Genomic DNA, 19407 nt, shown 5'->3' with positions numbered 1-19407 from the left:
AACAAACAAATGAAAAAAAACCCCACACACCTGATTAAAGAAGTCTGTTTGGAAGGACAGAGTGTTTTCTGTTATTGAGTGTGAAGGTATGAGTTTCATCATCAATAATGATAAAGAAAAAATTCTTAAACATGTGCAAGCTAAATGACAATCATTACCATCACCACAATGACAGCAGATTAAACTGCCTAGCATTGCTTTAAGTGTAGCAGGTATAGTGTGACCCATTTCATATCACCACAGGCGCCTGGCTCTGCAATCTGTGGTCTTAACCACTACAATTCACTGCCTACTTCCCAGTTTTGGAATCCTGGGCAAACTACTTACTTTCTTAATCTCCTTGTTACCTCAGATGATAGTGACAAAAATAAATAAACGTTTGGTTAAGCCTAGATCATTGCCTGATGCACAGCAAGTACTAGATAATTTATATAAAAGTTATTTGCCTGTTGAGAGTAATAAGATACACATTTCTGTCAATTAAGTGGAATCTGCTTTGCTTCTCTAGCTAAACAAAACCAGTCATGAAAAATATGATCAAAATACTACAGTGAGACCAGATTCTCTCAGTAATTTGATGTGCATTTATACTTTGAAAAATGGGGCTATTCTATTATCCTCTGCTCATTTCTCTGATCATCCTCATTGCCTTGGACAATCATTCATACAATTTCAGTACAACCCCCTTCAGACTTTACCTAGCACTTACGAGCTATCAAACCTAGTGAACTGATTCCTTTGTGCTTATATCCAAATATAAGGCAGCATTCAATGTGGCCTGACAAATCTTCTATTTATCAATCCTTAGATTTTCAAAGCAACATGAAACCATCATTTCATTCAAGCTTCTGTATTCATTCCATCCCCACCCCCAAATATCCTAGATTCCTCAATAGATGGAAAACAGAAGCTATCAAATATAAGTTCCACTTCTGGGTTTCTTCCTCTATGCCCTTAATCTCCTGCAAAAGAAAATAAATTCAACAACATTTGCACATGTCTTTGCTTAACTCTTTCATTCTCCTGGTTTTAGAAAGAAACAACAAAATGCCTTTCTAATACTTTTTCCCCAAGGCCAACTCTTCTCTGATTCTCCTAGGAATTATAGATTATATAATTTTCCTTGTCTTATTGTCTGCTTCCATCCCTCTTCAATCTTTAAACTTTTTCTGTCAATCTAGGAACACAACCATAAGAAAATGCATCTTAGTCTTATTTTTCTTCCTAAATCTTGGCTTTTTCTACCAAGTATCTCAAGTGGTCTCTTGCAGATCACTGGAGAGTAATCTAATACAGGGCACTCTTGGTTACAATCAATCTTTTAAGTATTCTTAAAGATTCTGGCATCCATAACCTTTGATAACCATTAATTACTTCTTCCTTTTCACTGTTTTTAAACAAACATAATAGAAGAAATTATACCACAAAATTTTATTATATATGACAAACTGCACTTTAACTAAATGTTAATTACCTTAGGCTTTTCCACATTTTATAAATTAGCAAAATTAACACCTTAAAATGCTTTTTAAAAGATAATTTTTACATGAGCTAAGGGGTAAAGATAGAAATTATAATACCACAGTATAAACTCTTAGAAACATAACTAATTTAAAATATTATGTATATAAAAGAATAAGCTTAGAGAGATACAGGTTTCATACCGTCAAGGAGAAGAATCTAGTAAGAAGAAATAGAACAGGAGAAAACATGATATATTTAAAGAGGAAAAAAAAAAACTAGCCAGTAAGAGTAGAGCATAGAAAACAAGGGGAGGAAGGGGAGAGGATGGCCAGATTCCTTAAAGCCTCCTAGGCCAGAATAAATACATTTTTGGTGTGCTCAGAAAAAAAAAAGAAATGAACAGTTAAAAAAATAACAACACAAGAAAACAACTCTAGTTGTCTTAGACTAGAGTTGAATATAACAAACATAAATGGGAGTCAGAAATCTCAGAAGAAAATTATAGTTGGGGAGAAGAGGTAGCAGGGGTAAAGGTGATAGATTCTCGAAGACAAAATAGGTAAGATTTGGTCAGTGGCTAGATAAGTGGGAGAAAGTTATGACTGTCAGTTATGACTGTCAGTTATTTTACTGCATTTATATATATATATATATATATATATACATGTACATAGAATGTAGAGCTAATATATCTTGTATAGCATGTTAAACTGCTAACAGAAGTTACCAAAGGGATGAGTTTTACATAGTAAAAGGCAAACTTTAAAAACTTTATACATTTTAAAATATTTCATACTCAATACACATCGCTTTCATAGTTAAATCCACATGTATTAAAAGATTAAAAACAACAACAACAAAACATTCACTTTGGAGTGAAAAAGCCAAGTGAGAGCTCAAGGCCCTGAGTTCAAGCCCCAATATCGGCACACACATAAAAAGCATTTGCCTGATTGAAAAGGATATAGGAATGGCATTTTTTTAAGGGAAAGGGAACAAGTTATCAAAAGCATAGCCAAATGAAAGTGCAGGATATATTTTAAAGAATTTCAATTAGCATTTGATAAGCAAGGAAGGATGGATACTAGAACATAAACAGAAAGAGGACCAAAGCCTTTTTAGATACAGCCAGAACTAAAAGATTTTAAAGACTAGGCTAAAGAAACTATTTCCTAAACTGTAGGAAATAGGAATCATACAAAAACTGTCACCTAGGAAAGTAATTAAAGAAATCAAGTTTGTGTTTATTCACACTATAGAGCCAGTGTAAAGACTAGATCAAAAAGGAGACAAAAGACAGGCAGGGAGATCACTTACGCAAGAACCTAAGCTAAATCGGTGACTAGACACACAAAGAGGGACATCTGAAATTCATTTCAAAAGCAGTTGACAGGTGGTTAGGCTGGATGTGACAGATAGGTAAAGTGAAAGATGGTTTCTATTTCAGGAAATCAGACAATAATGACATCAACTTAGGTATGGCAAGAACAAGTTTAAGTGCAGAGATAATGAATTTTGTTTTGAAGATGTTGATGTAGAAGTTCTTCTGGAATCAGGTCAAAGTACCCAACAGGAGATAGATGAGTTGAGGAGCATGGTTAGGACTGCAGCACATGAACATTACTACCCAGAAGAGAAAATGTTAAATCTTACCCTTTATGTCATTTCACTGAACCTTGAGGCAACTGTCAAGGGTTGACCAGTTCCACTTATTCACATAGCTGTAAAAGCTCCACATAATTGTTAAGTCTGTAGATGATAATAACTTCAAAAAGTAAGGATTTTTCTTTATCTTGCTCCCTTTAAAGTCTTTAAAGTCCCATTTGCTAGCCATTTTCTATCTACTTAAGGAAGATGGATGAGGTATTATAAGGAAGTGTAATATAAAAACCATTTGCCATGCTTATTGTCTTAACTGTAAAAGGCAAAGAGTGTTCCACAATTCTACCTTTAACAAAAACCCAAATTAAATGATGATTTACCTATGTGACTCTCCCCTGATTTTCTCTTGCAAATCACTGACCCCAATGTGGTCAATTCCAGCTATACTGTAGCTTTAACCAGAAGTTAAACCATTCATAATCCTGTTGTTTTGAACTGTCTCATTGTACCCAGCCACACTGTACCTTTGTCTAAATGATGGTACCCTAGTTTGATAGGAGATGGGAAGGACCTGTTGGAAAGGAGACAGCTACTTCCTTCCTGAGCAAAGGAAAAGCAGGAAGATGGCAGAGGGGCAGAGCAAACTCACAGTCAAAAAACTGGCTCCCCATTGGTAACATTTTCCATGAATGGATATTTTAAAGTATATCAATAATTGGGAGAGTGTTGACTGCATTGGGTCTGTGCTGAACTTCAACAGGGCTTCCCAATATATCTACATTTAAAACCCATTTTAAATTTAAATTGATACAAAGAGTCTTAGCTTATATGCAGTAAACTAAGACTGTAAGGAACTGTCCCATTGCAGGTAGGATTAGGCCCAAGACAATGCACTTTTTGGTAAATAATATATTTAAAAAGAAACGTTTCACTTTCTGTATACTATTTATATTTATATAACTTAGAATTGCTAAAATTTCATTAGAAAATGTTTTTCTTAAATATGTTTATATAATTTTAAGACGTGCTGCAAACTTTTACAATTTTTTTTTTATCATTCCTCTTCCCATCCACTCTGGTATCTGGGAGCTTACTCTTGAGTAAGCTAAACAACCATCGTAATATTGGTATGACTAACAAATTTTTTTTAAAGTTAGATAGATAAGTTTACTGTTCTTCATCAAATGGAAATTAGCAATCACTAAAAACATTTTAAAAATTAGTATGCCCATGATGTATGGAATTTTAAGACATCGGTTTACTATACTGATTAATTCAACATTTATATTTTCATCAGAACTTACTAATCCCATAAATAAATAGAGCTCTCAATTATTTAAAAAATCAAGGGATAACATATGTATTTAGACATATTAGCAGCGAAAAATGTATGCTTCAACACACTTATTGGGAAAAAGTCTGAAAATATTACTACACTGAATTCAAGGGTATTCGCAGGAAACCTGACAAGAGAAGTTCTCTAGAACATTTCAAGAAATTAAAAAGGGGGGGGGAGGGGAAGGGAGGGTCAAAAGGGAAATATTCTCAGTTTAATTGACAAAGTTCAGTGCTTGCTCCGACTTGATTTCTGTCTCTGCCCTGCCCCGTCCCCAAAAAGTTTCCAGATGAGTACATCACTTAGACGAAAGTTCATCTACTGGAATAAAGGGAGAGACCACTTGGGCAGGTGACACAGGAGAGTCGGTGGTAGTGCTGACTTTAGCTGGTGAGTTACAAGAAGATCCCGCACTGCTGCTGTTTCCATCCAGGGTATCCGAAGACACACACACACCAGGATCTGACAGCTGTGCAACGTCAGAAGAAAGCATGTTGGTGATGCCCTGGAAAAATCTCTTTGGCTGATACTCAGTTTCCATTTCACATTTTCTTTTCAATGGTCCGAGAACACTTGGTCTGATACAATTGATGGGACTCTGGCTTCTCCGGGTGGTAAATCGGGTCGTCGGGCTCGGGATGGGGCTTGGAGGCAATCCGTTGCTACTCACAAAACTTTGCAAGGATGGTGAAAAACACTGCTTCCCAATACCCCGGGTGGGTGACGGTGCTGGTGACACGGGAATGAAGTCGATGCGCTTGGGCGAGGCGGATTTCTCCACGTCGTTGTCACTCAGGCTGAAACTTTCCTCCCAGGAGTGGCTTATCTGCATTGCGGTCTGGACCTCGCGCTCGTGGACCGTCTCCCGGTTGATCAGGTCCATGCCCTCCTCCTGTTTGATCTGGTGCAAGCGGCTGCTGTGCATGCGGACGGGGGAGGCCGGGAGCAGCAGGCCGTGGCGGCCCGGGAACGTGGTGCTGTTCCGCCTGGCGCTCGGCGTCTCGGCCTGGAACACCGGCGAGGTGTCACTGAGGCCGTGGATGAGGGGGGCGCTGTTAGACCTCCGGAGGCCCCCTCCGCCGCCGCCTCCGCCGCCGCCGCCGCCGCCGCCGCCGCCCTCCGCCGGACTCCCGCCCGGACCCGGAGGCAGCTCCAGGTCCAACTCCATCTTCTCCTGAGCCATGTCGGGGGGCAGGGAGGCGGGGGGCGGTCCTCGGTCAGGCCTCGGGGACTCCCATACCCCGCAGTACAGGGAAGCCGCCGCCACCACCGCCTTCGAGAATCTGTCAGCGGGGCTCACCACTCCTCCCTCTGCGCATGCGCACCCCCTGCGCGCAGGCGTCCTGAGACGCTCGCCCTCGAGGCGCCGACTTAATACGTCACAGCGGCGCCGCCACCGTCGGTGGTGGAAGGGCTGAGGGTGGTGGTTGGGCCGCGCTAGTTGGAGCGTTCCTTCCGCTAATGGCCCATGGAGCGTGAACCGGCGTGGACGCGCGTCGATAAGGTTCTTCCGTTTAGGAATTTATATTTACACACCCAGCTTGAGCCCGGAAGGAGAGCGCCTGGGTGATGTGGGATGTGTGACGGGGAGAGGGGCGTGGCCTGGCGGAGGGCCTCCGGGAGGAAGGGACCAGCTTCCGAAATTCCCAGTGGGCAACCTGTGGCTTCGTGGAGCCGGACGGAGCGCGGGAAGCCGGGCCACCAGGAGGGGAGGTTTGGCCCGGTGGAGAGTGAGGGCGGGGGGAGAGCGGATGGTCCCGAGAGGTGATGGGCCACCGTGGATTCTGTTCTTGGAGAACAATAAAAGCCAAAGATTTGAAAGCTTGGGGGCGGAAGCAACTGAAATGCTCCGTGGCTGCAGTCTGGAGAATTAGGTTATTGGGAGATGAGAACCCAGTGCGGAAAGGCTAACGTGGATTTTCACCAAGGTGGTAATAAGGTAGGAGATAGAACCGTAAATCAGGAAACTAGGAAGTTACAGGAGGAAAAAAAAAAAAAGCAACCTTACGATTGTAATACTTTTTTTTAAAAAAAAAAGTTCGTACTTCTAGCACAAGCATATGTGAATAATAGCGTTCATTTAGTAGGAAGGATTACATAAAAGGAAAACCAATAGATCTTCATATTAAAAAGAAAGCAACATACTGTTCTTGATTTGTGTAATTAAAGCTGACATGATTAACTAGAGCTTATATTCATTTCTGCCAGTCAGGGTGGATTCTCCCCTTCCCCCAATATCTACTATGTGCCAGATACTGTGCTAGAAAATGGTCTCTATTATGAGGACATTTAATTTCTATTCTGTATATGTGGGGGGTGGGGGGTGGGGGGTGGGGGTTGGGCATGACAAGCCAGTAGGCCATTTCCTAATAGTGATAGGCCTCAGGAAAAAATTAAATAGTATGATGTCAAAGAACAACAAGTCAAAGAAGGCTGAATATTCCAAGCTGAGAAAATAGTATTATTAAGATCCAAGGCTGCTTTGTGTTTGAGGAGTGAACAGGAAGAGAAGAAAAAGGCCAACAGGGGAGAAGGTAAAGGAGTGTGGGTCTCCTTACTATTTTGAAAAGCCACAGGGTACTTCTAAGCAGGGGAATGATATTATCTGGTTTATCATATATATATAAAAGAGAGATAGAGAGAGAGAGCATCTCAATATGTTGTCCCATCTGGTCTGAAACTCCATGGCTCAAGTGGTTCTGCTCTCTTAGACTCTTAAGCAGCTAGTACTAAAGACACACAACACTGTGTTACCTATGTTTTAAGTATTACTTTGGCTTTGTAGAAGAGGGCAAAGGAGACCAATAAATAGACCAGGAACCTACTGTATAGTACAAACAAGAGATTACTAGATTAGAGTTGTAGCAGCGGTTTGGATTGAAGTGGGTGGACACAATATATTTGGGAGGTAGAAGCAATAGGATTTGCAGATAGATCAAATTGTGATGGAGATTCAAAGAGGACTCAATGTTTTCTTGAAACTGGGAAAGGAGCACATAGAGAAGTAGAAATGAGTTCTATTTTGATAGAGTTGAGTTGGACATGGCTATTAGATATCCATGAATAGAATCTGAAAGGATCACTTTTCAACTCCCACCCCTATTTTGTAGCTGAAGAAAGATCCCGAGAAGTGACATGTTCAATATCACACCTATTGACTGGTAGTGTGAATTAATAAGAGAACTCAAGTCTCTTGTTATCTAGTTCATATATCTTTCTACTGTATCTCAGCTTTTATTTGAAGTCACTATAATATTTGGGCCTTGATAGTAAAATAATGTTAAACATTCATGCCTACAATTATAAAAATGATTTCACTGATCTCTAAGTGCCAGATAACATTGAATCTCAAGAATATCTTAATGCAGGGCTGGGAAGGTGGCTCAGTGGTAGAGTGCTTGCCTTGCATGCCTGAGGCCCTGGGTTCGATTCTCCAGCACCACATAAGCAAAAAGAAAAAAAGACGGAAGTGGCGCTGTGGCTCAAGTGGTAGAGCACTAGCCTTGAGCTGAAGAGCTGAGGGACAGTGCCCAGGCCCAGAGTTCAGGCCCCATGACCAGACCAAAAAAAAAAAAAAAAGAATATCTTAATGCATAAGCATCCCTATGAAATGAGTAATATTACTGTCCCATATAGCAGGAGAAACAAATCAAATAACATCCACAGGATGACAGTAAGTGACAAGACTTGAGGCTTTCCCCTCCAGAACCTCAGTATGATGCTACCTCCTTCAAGTACATAGCTGCTTCAGGACTGGGAGAAACTACTCCCAGATTGCTAGTGGCTTTGTGAAGGCAATGGTATTTGAGACAGGATTGGAAGGAAAGACAGGATTTTAATAGAGACGACATTTTATATAAAAGTGACAGATAAAAGAGGAAATTTGGCTAAAACATGAAGTACATGGGAAAGAATAAGTAAAGGGCTGGAGTAGAGTTGGAGTCGGAGAACAGAGATCCAAATGCCAGCCACATTGGTAGCGATTGCAGGTTTTGACAAGAGAAATGACCATGAGAGCTATGCTATAGGACAGGCCAGATATACCCATGATGGAGTGAGATAAAGTAACAGGAGGTGCAAAGAACACATTTTTTTAAAGTACCTGTTTTCTACCATGGTCTTTCAACACACCAGTCTCATTTATCATTCACTGCAATCTTATAAACGAGATGCTTATTTTGTAAATTATGTTATAACAACATAATTAGATATTAATATTGTTAAAGGACAACTTAAGGCCAGAGTTACAGAAGGCTCTACTGCCAGAATGTAGAAAAAACAAGACTTTGAACCAATGTAAATCAAGGTCTCACTTTAAAAACATACATGCCGTTGGCTGATTTTTCTCAGGGATACTGCAGAATTTGACTGCAAACTCTCAGTCAAAGGAGGGTCTAAAGCCAAAGTTGAAAGAAGCAGAAAAGGGAGGTGCTTTTAGGAGACAGCAAGGCAGCAGTAGAAACTTCATGTGCAAGGGATGAAAAGAGAAGAGGTGCACACAGCTGAAGTTCAAATGTGTTCTCAAGGAATGGCTCATTAGTAAATAAAAGCAGAAAGACTAGTGTCCAGAAAATATATTAAAGAGCATTACATGTAGAACTTGTAGTATCCATAGCATATTATTATTTTGCATATTATTAAAGTATTATATGGCTCACATATGCCAACTATTGTTTACTCATGTCTGACAAACAATAGTTACTAATAAAGCACAGTGTTGGCGAGTAAGTCCACAAAATAAAACATTTATACCATTCAATTTTGCCTGAAAGCATCAATTAGAGATCTCTGGGAATTTCTCCTTTTGTATCCTTGTCTCCACAGTCAATTTGACACCGATAGTTAAGACAATCTTTTAAAAGAAAATTAGAATAATCACTTGTCTGTTCAACTTTTTTTGGTAGATTCCCACTCAGAGAAAACATTGTGGTCATTACAATGGTCTAAAGCCTACACAGTCCTCTCTGAGTCCCTGCCCTCTCTGTCATCTACCTTCAGCTGTTTATCCCCCCCAACCTCGTGGCCTCTTTACTGTCCTTCAGCACACCAGACACTGATCAGTGGATTACTCTGTTCAGTGGATTTTCATGCTGCTCAATCCTTTCACTGTGGCACAAGTGTCATTGACCTTCCCTTATAAAGAGCAGGGCAGTTCCCAATACCAAATCTATATTCCTAATCTCTTTTCCTGGAAGATGGTCTCTTTATCTGTCAATTAGTTAATTAATTACTCCTTTTCTTGCCTCTTACCCCTTTGTGAAAGGTAAGTTCCATAATAGCAAAATCTTTTATTTTGGGCTGTATGTCTAGTTTAGGCTTAGTGTCTAAGCCTGCCACTGAGTTTTAGTGCTTGTTGGATCATTGTGTGAATGAATGAACTACCTAACTAACTAATGTAGTTTTTTTCTAAAAGAGAACAAACCCCATTATTTGAAAATACAGCCTAACAGGCTTTTTTTTTTAGGCAGATCCCACATACTCCTTACTTTGACAATTCTTTTACGTTTCTTATATCAGGAAAACAGTTATATTGCCCTCTTCAGCCCATATTGGAAGGTTACTTAAATAAACTATTATGTGAACAAAGAAACTGAAGCCCTAAGTTTCCACCCTTTTTCAGCTGTATGCTGAAGTACACTTGCTAGAATTAAAATGCTTAATGTAGGAATTATAAGCAGTGCTTAATGTATTGAGTTACTACTACCTCTCAAAGGAATCAAGGAGAAATTAGAGAAAATAGCATCCATAAAATGCAGTTCTGCCTGTTGCAAATAAATTATGCTAGAGGTAGGAGCCAAGGGACCTTCCTTCAGTCAAGTTACCCTCTTAACTCCACGCTATGAATTGAATACCACATGTACTCAGTAAAGATCAATGCTTATCTACCATAAAACCAGACATCTAGTCAATAAAACTTAAGTGTCTTTTTAATTCTGATGAGTGATTTTTCACTAATAAACTTCCAAGCACAAGATAATACCAGTTTCTGCATCTGGATCCAAACTGAATTACTGTGAAACAAGCACATGTGTGATTATGTGTATTCACTGAAATGGGTGGCAAGTAGCTCAGTAGCTCACATTAACTGGTATTGCTAAATTAAAATGAAAATATTTCAAAAGAAAACTGTATTGTGAAGTAAAGGAACTTAGGAGTGTTAACTGGTACAAGAAAAAATATTTAGCAATATCTAATAGAAGAGACATACATATCTTACAAATAAGCAGTTCAACCCCTGGATATACAGTAGAAATGAGAATTTATATTTATTCAAAGACACAAGAATTTGCCTACATTACTACGTGAACAGCCACAAATAGAAAAGAAATGCTTATAAACAACGAAATGGAGAAATAAATTATATGGTGAAGTTCTCAAATACAAGTTTTAGTTACAGTAAAATAGTGAAAGAAAATACTAAAGAGTACTTACTCTTATGATGTTCAAGAGTAGCAAAACCAGTCTATAGAGATAGAAGTCAAGACAGTGGTTGGTTAGTGTTACTGAGAGAACAGAACATGTTCAGTATCCTATGTGTGCTAGTTACAAAGGTGTACACATCTGTAACAACGTATCTAATTAAAGACTTGAAATTCATATACTCTGCACCTCAATTTAGACCTGAAAATGTTATCAATGTGATAAAGGCAACAGAGAATAAGGAATGTAGAGTACAGAATAGGATAAGGTGCACTTCAATAGCAAGAAAGACATTAGGTACAACACTAACCACCAGCCTAACTCAAAACTGACACCAAGCCACCAAATCTCTCTGACACGGTGGTAACAGTGGAAGAGCAAGATGAACATGCTGTCTTTTGACAAACAGGAAGGAGAAAAAGACAAACAGGGAAGCTATGCTTCTTCCTGGGGCCCTAAGCATGGGCTGAGAGTGGGATACAGTGAGGGTGACAGAAGGTTCAGGTAATGCTGAAGACCTGGCAGATTACAGACTTCACTCAGCAGCCACCAAGAGAGCCAATAGGTAGCCTTGGCCCTGTTCCTACTCAAAGCTCACTCTAAGAAGGTATGAAGGAGCAAAGAAGCCCATCTCCTTAGCCTCCCTTCTCCTTCCTCCCCCCCTCCCAGTTTTTTGCAACAAGGTCTAGATATACAGCCTAAGTCAGCTTTGAACTTCCAGTACTCCTGCCTCAGCCTCTGTACTGGAATTATAGACATGAACCACCATACCCAGCTCTCACTGACTTAATTGCACAACTGTAATCTTCGTGTATTCTGTTCAACCAAAGTTGGTTACAGTTGCCTTCTAGTGATATCCTCCCAACATGATTCATCAAATGGAACAAATTAAAAGAACATCTAAAAAACTCGGCAAGGGTTGTTCAGACTGTATATGATGAGAGCTGTGTATAAAGACATGATTCTGGAAGGGAGTGAGTAGATGATCTCAGAAAGTTAGCTGTACACCATATACTTCTAAATGGTTTCTACCTAAATTTGGCTCAATCCTTCAAATATTAAAGCAACATCAAGAATTAGAAAAACAAGGTAGAAGTTTTTCAAGCACTACTGACACCTCTCAACATGCATTTTTTTTTTTTTGGGGTCCGGTTGTGGGGCCTGAACTCTGGGCCTGGGCGCTATCCCTCAGCTCTTCAGCTCAAGGCTAGCGCTCTACCACTGAGCCACAGCGCCACTTCGGGCTTTTTTCTTCTTGCTTATGTGGTGCTGAAGAATTGAACCCAGGGCTTCAGGCATGCAAGGCAAGCGTTCTACCACTGAGCCACCTTCCCAGCCCCTCAACATGCATTTTTGACAACCACTAAAATCCATGTTCTGGTTACACAGAACTGTGTCCTTCCTGGAAGACACAACTTAGACTATTGGCAAGGTTTGTACAAACAAATGGACATTGTAGTTACTCTGTTCAATTTATTTAGGGAGAATATCAGGAGATAATAAATTAACATTAAACCAGCCATTCAATCCCCTGTCTGTATTCCTTTAAGTCTTTTGGATGGGAAACAGAGTATCCTTGTTCCTCCCTGATTTCAAACATAAAATGTCAGTGCCTTCTCTTTGGCATTGATCTCCTCCTCTTAGGTCATGATCTAATATTATAATGGGTGGCATGCTCTCTGCCTATATCTGAGATCTTTGCCTATATCTGAGATCTTTCCTTTATGACCAACTCTTTAGTTAAGAAGAAAGAAAGGTAATGTATAAAGTTCACTCTAAAATATACAAAGGCTGAAAATCTAGTTGAGTGGATAACTATTTTGCCCTTCTAGCTGGATGGGTGTTAGTGTTTGGACCTGAGAGGGTCCCCAAGCCCATGGATTATAGGTTTAATCCACAGAAGATAGAGGATGTGGATCACTGGGGATGTGTCTGATGGAGGCTGTGGGACACCGATCTCTTCCCGTCTAGCTTTCATTTCCTAAAGTGAGTGTTCTACTACACACTCCTGCCATGTGATGCTGCCTTGTCTCAGGTTCCAAAGCCACAGGCCCAATTGACCATAGACTGAAACCTCCAAAATTGTGAGCTTGGATAAAATCTTTCTGGTATTATGTTACATGAATAGTTCCAAATCCATAGTGTTTGGAACATTTCTACAAGATCTTAACAAATTAATGCATACCAGGACTATAACAACGAAAATAGTAACCACTCTCAGCACTGTGACCTTGGGCAAGGCTGTCAGCCTCTTTAGGCTTTACTCCTCTCGTTTATAAAATAGAGACACAGCCTCCTTGTTGTAAGGGTCAAATAATAGGGTGTTCATTATAGGCTTACAGACAATAATGGCCCTACACAAACAGGTCTGTCTCTATTAATGCACCAGATGCCATGATCACAGAGTGAGCCTACCCCACTTTTTATTTATTTAATATTTATTACCTGGAGTGTTTCCTTTACATTTTGGATTTCAGTTTGATTCTTTGTCTTTACCTAAGACTGTAGTAATGTTAGGGCCATCCATTTTCTGTGGCCTATAAACTATGAATTGAAAGTTTCATATGTAACAACCAGAGTTTCTGAAAAGGAAAATGGGGAAAAGGTGAGTCAGATGTTTAAGCTCTCTACTCTCCTAGTCTGTGTGTCTGGGAAGAGATAGATACCATGGAGCAGACAGGCCACGGGTCACTAGGAATGTAGCTGGATCAGTGGGTACCGTCCCCACAGCCAGACATTTGGTAATCCCCAGCAGCAACAGCCATCTTCTCTGGTAGCACTGAACTTTTCAATTGGGACTAATCCTGCAGGCTTATTCTTATTTATTCATTTGAAACCCTGCTTTGAATTACTGCTGTCTTGTCACTGGCCTTCTGAGCATACAATACACTGTACAGGGACATGCATATTTGACTGGGGCCTGACAAACAAGTTGAGCCCAGTCTCTTTCTCTTACTACTAAAAAGAGTAAAAAGGAAGAAACTGGAGAATGACTCAAATCTCAGTAGTTATGGTTCCTTACGGCACGTCTTTGTCTCCAGATAGCAGACACCTAGAGGTAGTTTTGAGGAACAGGCCCTATGTTTCAAAGAAGTTTGAAGCTGGTGTCTCCAACTTTATGCACATAAGAAAGATGGCTGTAGGGAAGTTATTTTGGCGTTAGAAGATGACATTGTATAATCGAGTTACTCTCTGAGATGTTATAAAACCATGAGGCTAATTATAAAGAAAGAGGGCAGATCATGGATTTCTCTCTCCCCATGTTTGTACTCTTGTGTTCAACATGACAAGTGTAAGGTCCACCTCAGGAAGGGGGAGGTGACTGCTTTTAGGTGTGCCAGTTACCTAAGTGACACTGGTACTGGACAGCGTCTGCCCCATCTTCCTGGGGTGGACTTTACAAGAAAATGCAACAAAAAGAAAGTGTGTGCATGTGCATGCATGCTCCAGGTCCTCCTGTCTTCTACCAATTTATATAAAGTGAGTATAACTACATGACTTTTTCTCTGTTGCTTAATTTGATAGCAGGTAACCAATTTTTCAGAGCCATCTGAATTTTCCACTTACTTATTAGGAAGTGCTACAGTTTTTTTTTCTTCACTCTCCTTTTGCAAATGAAATGGCTAAGACAGTAGACCTCTCCAATCCTTACAGTTAAAATACTTCTCACTAAATAATGCAGCCATACTTATTATAACTATTCAATGATATCTTTGCACCTAACATGGAGACAAATCATTTCCCAGTCTCTCTCTCTCTCTCTCTCTCTCTCTCTCTCTCTCTCTCTCTCTCTCTCTCTCCTCCCCCCCTCTCTCTTTTTGGTTGTTGGTGGGGCTTGAATTCTGGGCCTGGGCACTGTCCCTGACTCTTCAGCTCAACGTGAGTGCTCCACCACTTGAGCCACTTGACATTTCTAGTTTTCTGGTGGTTAAATGGAGATAAGAGTCTCACAAACTTTTTCCCGGGCTGGCTTTGATCCATGATTTCAGATCTCAGCCTCCTGAGTAGCTAGGATTACAGTCGTGAGTTACTGGTGCCCGGCTTCAGTCTCTTCCTCAGGCATAGTCAAATATTTATGCCCCATTCAGTGTACTGTATGCCCAGTAGGACAGCCACCTGACAGCAGTAATTCAAAACAGGGTTTTAAGTAAGGGCATATATGCCTGGTATCCTAAGTATTTTGAGAATACTTATTTTAATGTCTACACTACTGCTAAGATTTGTGTCTTTATAGATGAGGGGAATGAGTGGCAGAGAGTTATTCGTTGCTAGAAGTGATATAAATAGTTAAATGATAGAGGAATCTGAGCCAGGAGTGTGACTTAGTCCCCACTTGCTACTGACTCCCAAACACACCTGGATTCTTCATACCTGCCATTCCCTTGCTGCTCCAGATTATCCTTCCAAAATGTTGATGTACTTGATGCTCCAAAGACAATAATTCTTACAGAATGAAAACAGAGATCCACATCCTTTTATGAACTTACAGATGCTAGTAAGGTCACAAATTTTAAGTAATTAATAACGTATTGTTTGTCCTAAAAATCATGAAAATGAGTACAAAAGAACAAAAACCCAGAACTGATTCAGACAGAACAGAAATCTATCTGCAAGGGGCTTCAAAGTCACCGTACTAACCTTTATGAGAAAATATGAGTGAGAGAGAGAGAGAGAGAGAGAAAGAGAGAGAGAGAAGAGAGGGAGACAGAAAGAGGGAGGGAGGGAGAGAGGGAGGGAGGGAGGGGGGGCTATGATTGCTTGAAGGTCAAGTAATTGTAGAACTTTCCACCGGTGTTTAGCAAAAGGGAAAGGAAAATGCAATGAATACCATTGTTTCTAGCAGACTTGATCATCGGACATAAAATATACATCCTAGAAAAGAACACACTGAGTGGCAGTGAAAATGTTTCTTTTTTCATACATAATTTGTTTTTGGAAAATGTAAACTCTAAAGGTTCAATTAATCTTAATGATATATCAAAGAACAGAAATTTCCCAGGGCTAAAACGCTTCCTGCACATGAAAACTCAAGAGTAAGAATGTATTAAGATGTGGATGTCTAGTTCCTGACAAAGATGGCCCTGTAATCATCTCTTATTTCATTAGTCTTTTTTGTTCTTTGGTTTTTTTGTGTTTTTGTTTTGCTGGTCCTGGGGCTTGAACTCAGGGTCTGGACATTATCCCTGAGCCTCTTTGTACTTAAGGCTAACGCTCTACCGCTTGAGCCACAGCACTACTTCTGGCATTTTCTGAATAGTTTATTGGAGATAAGAGTCTCATGAACTTTTCTGACCAGGCTGGCTTTGAACAATGATCCTCCTGAGTAGATAGGATTATAGGCATGACCTACTAGAGCCTGGTGTCTATTGTGTGTGTGTGTGTGTGTGTGTGAGTGTTTTGAGATAGAGTCTTACTATATGGTTCAGACTGGACTCCGACTGATGATCATCAGTCTCTTGAAAGTTAGGATTCTAGGTATTAGCCAACAAATCTGGCTTATTTTAATTTTTAAATATTTTTTCAATTTCAAAACATGGGAAAATAGGGATGTATTGTTGGACATGAACAGGCTGTACATTTAGTGATACAAATACTATATATTTAAAACGGAAGTAGCAAAAGTATCGCAGTCTATTTCATTACTTTGCCAAGTTTCAATAACACACATATATATTATATGTAAATATATATTATATGGGTGCTGTCCTTGAGTATATTGCTCAAGGCTAGTGCTCTACCACTTGAGTCAAAGCTCAGCTGGGAAAGAATGATTGTCTTTGGTGGTGATAAGTGTCTCATAGACTTTGTTGCCTGGGCTAGCTTTAAATTGTGATCCTCAGATCTCCTCCTGAGTAGATTATAGGCATGAGCCCACCAGTGCCTAACTTCAACAAATATTTTTTTAAAAAAGTGATCTTATTTATTTGGTTTAAAGTCAATTTTATTGACATACTTACATGCAATAATATTCACCTTTTAAAATACAATCCATTATTTAATATTTACAAGGATTTAAAAAAATTCCTTTTTCCTTTACTCTCAGTATGTCATTTTGAAACTTTGTACTATGTTCTTTTTTGCTACATTTAAAAAGAAACATAGTTTTTCCTTGTATCATATTAAGCATGCTTTTTGTTTTTTTTCTGTATTAAAAAATATAATCCACTGCTTTTTGAAAAGCATATGCAGTCAGGTAAACACAACCATGATGGATGTCCTATGGATACTGAATTTCAGCTATGGAAGCAAGCTTACATTCCTGTCATGAGCTTGAGCCTAGTATTTACTTAATGCACTGCTAAATTCTATTTGATGGCATTTTATTGAAATGTGTTGCACCAATATTCATAAATGAGAGTGATTATCTATACTTGGTGGGTGTACATATAGGTGCATGTCCAAGCACACTGTCTTTATGAAAAGCTGATATAAAGATCATATTGGTATGTTAAAACATGTGGGAAGTATGTCTTCTGCTCCATGCTTAGAAAAGGCGAAATACTAACAACATCATTTATCAGGTTTATGAGGTTTATAGTTCGTAAGACTGCCTCAACGCTCCTTTCAATAATTATAAGGTCTGACTTACTAATCCCCATATCCTTGAATGTTGGAAGAATTTTCTGAGGCCCTTTGGGACTTACACTTTGAATTCAAAGAGAGCCTTTTGCTTAGTTTTCATTTCTTTCATGATTACTGACTTAGACACTCTCTCCTGTGGGTCTTTGAAAGTAAATTTTCCTGGAAATACACCTATGCTATCTATCTCCATAATGTTTCAAATACTAGCTCACAATATATTTCTGTCATTTCTCCTTTTTCTGATACATAATTTTACTTTTTGTTAAGAACTATTTATTAATTGTACAAAATTTTAAACGTACAGGTATGTAAAAGGAAATGAGAATGGCTCATAATCTCACCTCCTAGAAATAATTATCTTTAATATTGTCATGTAAACATTTTGGGATTTTTATCTATTAATATGCTTATCTATATATGATACAGTTGGAATATGAAATGTCTCCAAAGGCTCATGTGTTGAAGGCATGGACCAGCTAGTGGTGGAATTTTGGGAGGGACATAGTTAGAGGAAGTAAATCCCAGTTCCATGCTCTTACCCCTGGCTACTTCCTGTCTCTCTTTACTTTCTGGCTGCCATAAGGTGAGCAACTTTGCTATCCCCACGGTATTCTGCCTCAACACAGGCCCACAGCAATGGAGCAAGCTGACCACACACTGAAATCTCTGAAACACGAGTTCAAATAAATCTTTCCTCCTTTGAAGTTATTTTCTAGTAATGCAACCTATATACATACAGTGCTTTCCTTTCCACATTATCTGTTTTGAATACATTTTCCATCTTAATACGTGGAAAAGAACTGTATCTTCGACGTGAAGAGGGATGTTAAGTATGCCATGCATTTCCTCCCTCCCTCCCTCCCTCCTTCCTCCCCCTCCCCCGCCCTCTCTCTTTCTCTGTCAGTCATGGGGCTTGAACTCTGGGCCTGGGCGCTGTCCCTCAGCTCAGGTGAGCGCTCTACCATTTGAGCCACAGCACCACTTCTGGTTTTCTGGTAATTAACTGTAGATAAGAGTCTCATGGACTTTCCTGTGGGGTCTGGGTTTGAACCGTGATCCTCAGCCTCCTGAGTAGTTCGGATTACAGGCGTGACCCACCAGCAACCGTATGCCAAGCATTTTTAACTCATATTTCTGACAACAGGGGAAAAAAAGTAGATAGATTAATTTTTAAATTGTTTATAAACAATGCTATAGTGAATATTGCTTAATATCTCAGTATCTTCTTCTAATTATAGGACAGGTGATTGTTAAGTCCTTGTCGGATACATTTAAATAAACTTTATGTTTTTGTGTTATATTAGTCAAAATACTGGAACAAAATACTGGAACAGTACAACTTAACAAAGATTTTGGCTCATGACTTTAGCAATTGTAGTCCATCATAGTGGGGTGGATATAAAGGAACTCATCATGGTGGCCAGGAAGAAAACAGAAAAGAAGCTATAATCTTTCCCTTTTTCCATTTTTATTCTAATCGGGCCCCCATCTGTGGGGTGGCTCTCCACCTGCAGGACAAGTATCTCCTTAGTTAATCATCTATGGAAACAGTCTTGCACATATACTCAGAGATGTTCTTCATTAATCACCTAGGTGCTTCTCAATCCAATCAAGTTAGCAATCAAGACTACTGTGACCTATGTCTATATAAGTATGTACTAAATATGCTTGGGTTCCTTATATAAAAAGCATCAAAAATTAAGATTTATTGCAATTCATTTCCCAGTGATACCCCTGTTACTGTTAGTTACCCACATGTCTAAATATATACTCCTTTTATCCATAAATGAGGCCACCTACGTACAGTATCCTTCTATGTATCTATGAGGTATTCATTAGAAGAAAGAACTCCATAAGTTGATTGTCTATTGATGGCAATTTAAGGAAGTTTCAGTATTTTTTCCTTTTCCTTGTTTTTTTGTCAGTCGTGGGGCTTGAACTCAGTGCCTGGATACTGTCTCTGAGCTTTTCCACTCAAGGATAGATTGCCATTTCCAGCTTCT

At 39.5% G+C, this 19407-nt stretch overlaps 2 protein-coding genes across 3 annotated transcripts in view; both read right to left on the bottom strand.

Moving 5' to 3' along the window:
• Pip5k1b (phosphatidylinositol-4-phosphate 5-kinase type 1 beta) overlaps nucleotides 1–19407 on the bottom strand; it is a 257064-nt gene that overhangs the window by 179251 nt on the left and 58406 nt on the right. The window lies entirely within an intron of this gene.
• On the bottom strand, nucleotides 4303–5699 carry Pabir1 (PP2A Aalpha (PPP2R1A) and B55A (PPP2R2A) interacting phosphatase regulator 1). Its single transcript, XM_042699342.1, has one exon. The coding sequence runs from the start codon at nucleotides 5583–5585 to the stop codon at nucleotides 4701–4703; it is 885 nt and encodes a 294-aa protein (XP_042555276.1). The 5' UTR covers nucleotides 5586–5699; the 3' UTR covers nucleotides 4303–4700.

Source organism: Dipodomys spectabilis, unplaced genomic scaffold, assembly GCF_019054845.1.
Source record: "Dipodomys spectabilis isolate Male_0828 unplaced genomic scaffold, ASM1905484v1 ptg000241l, whole genome shotgun sequence".
Classification (NCBI taxonomy): domain Eukaryota; kingdom Metazoa; phylum Chordata; class Mammalia; order Rodentia; family Heteromyidae; genus Dipodomys; species Dipodomys spectabilis.
This window is presented reverse-complemented; position numbering and strand designations above follow the sequence as displayed.

Coding starts and splice junctions, on each gene's coding strand:
- Pabir1 (XM_042699342.1), bottom strand. CDS start 5,585: ATGGCTCAGGAGAAGATGGAGTTGGACCTGGAGCTGCCTCCGGGTCCG.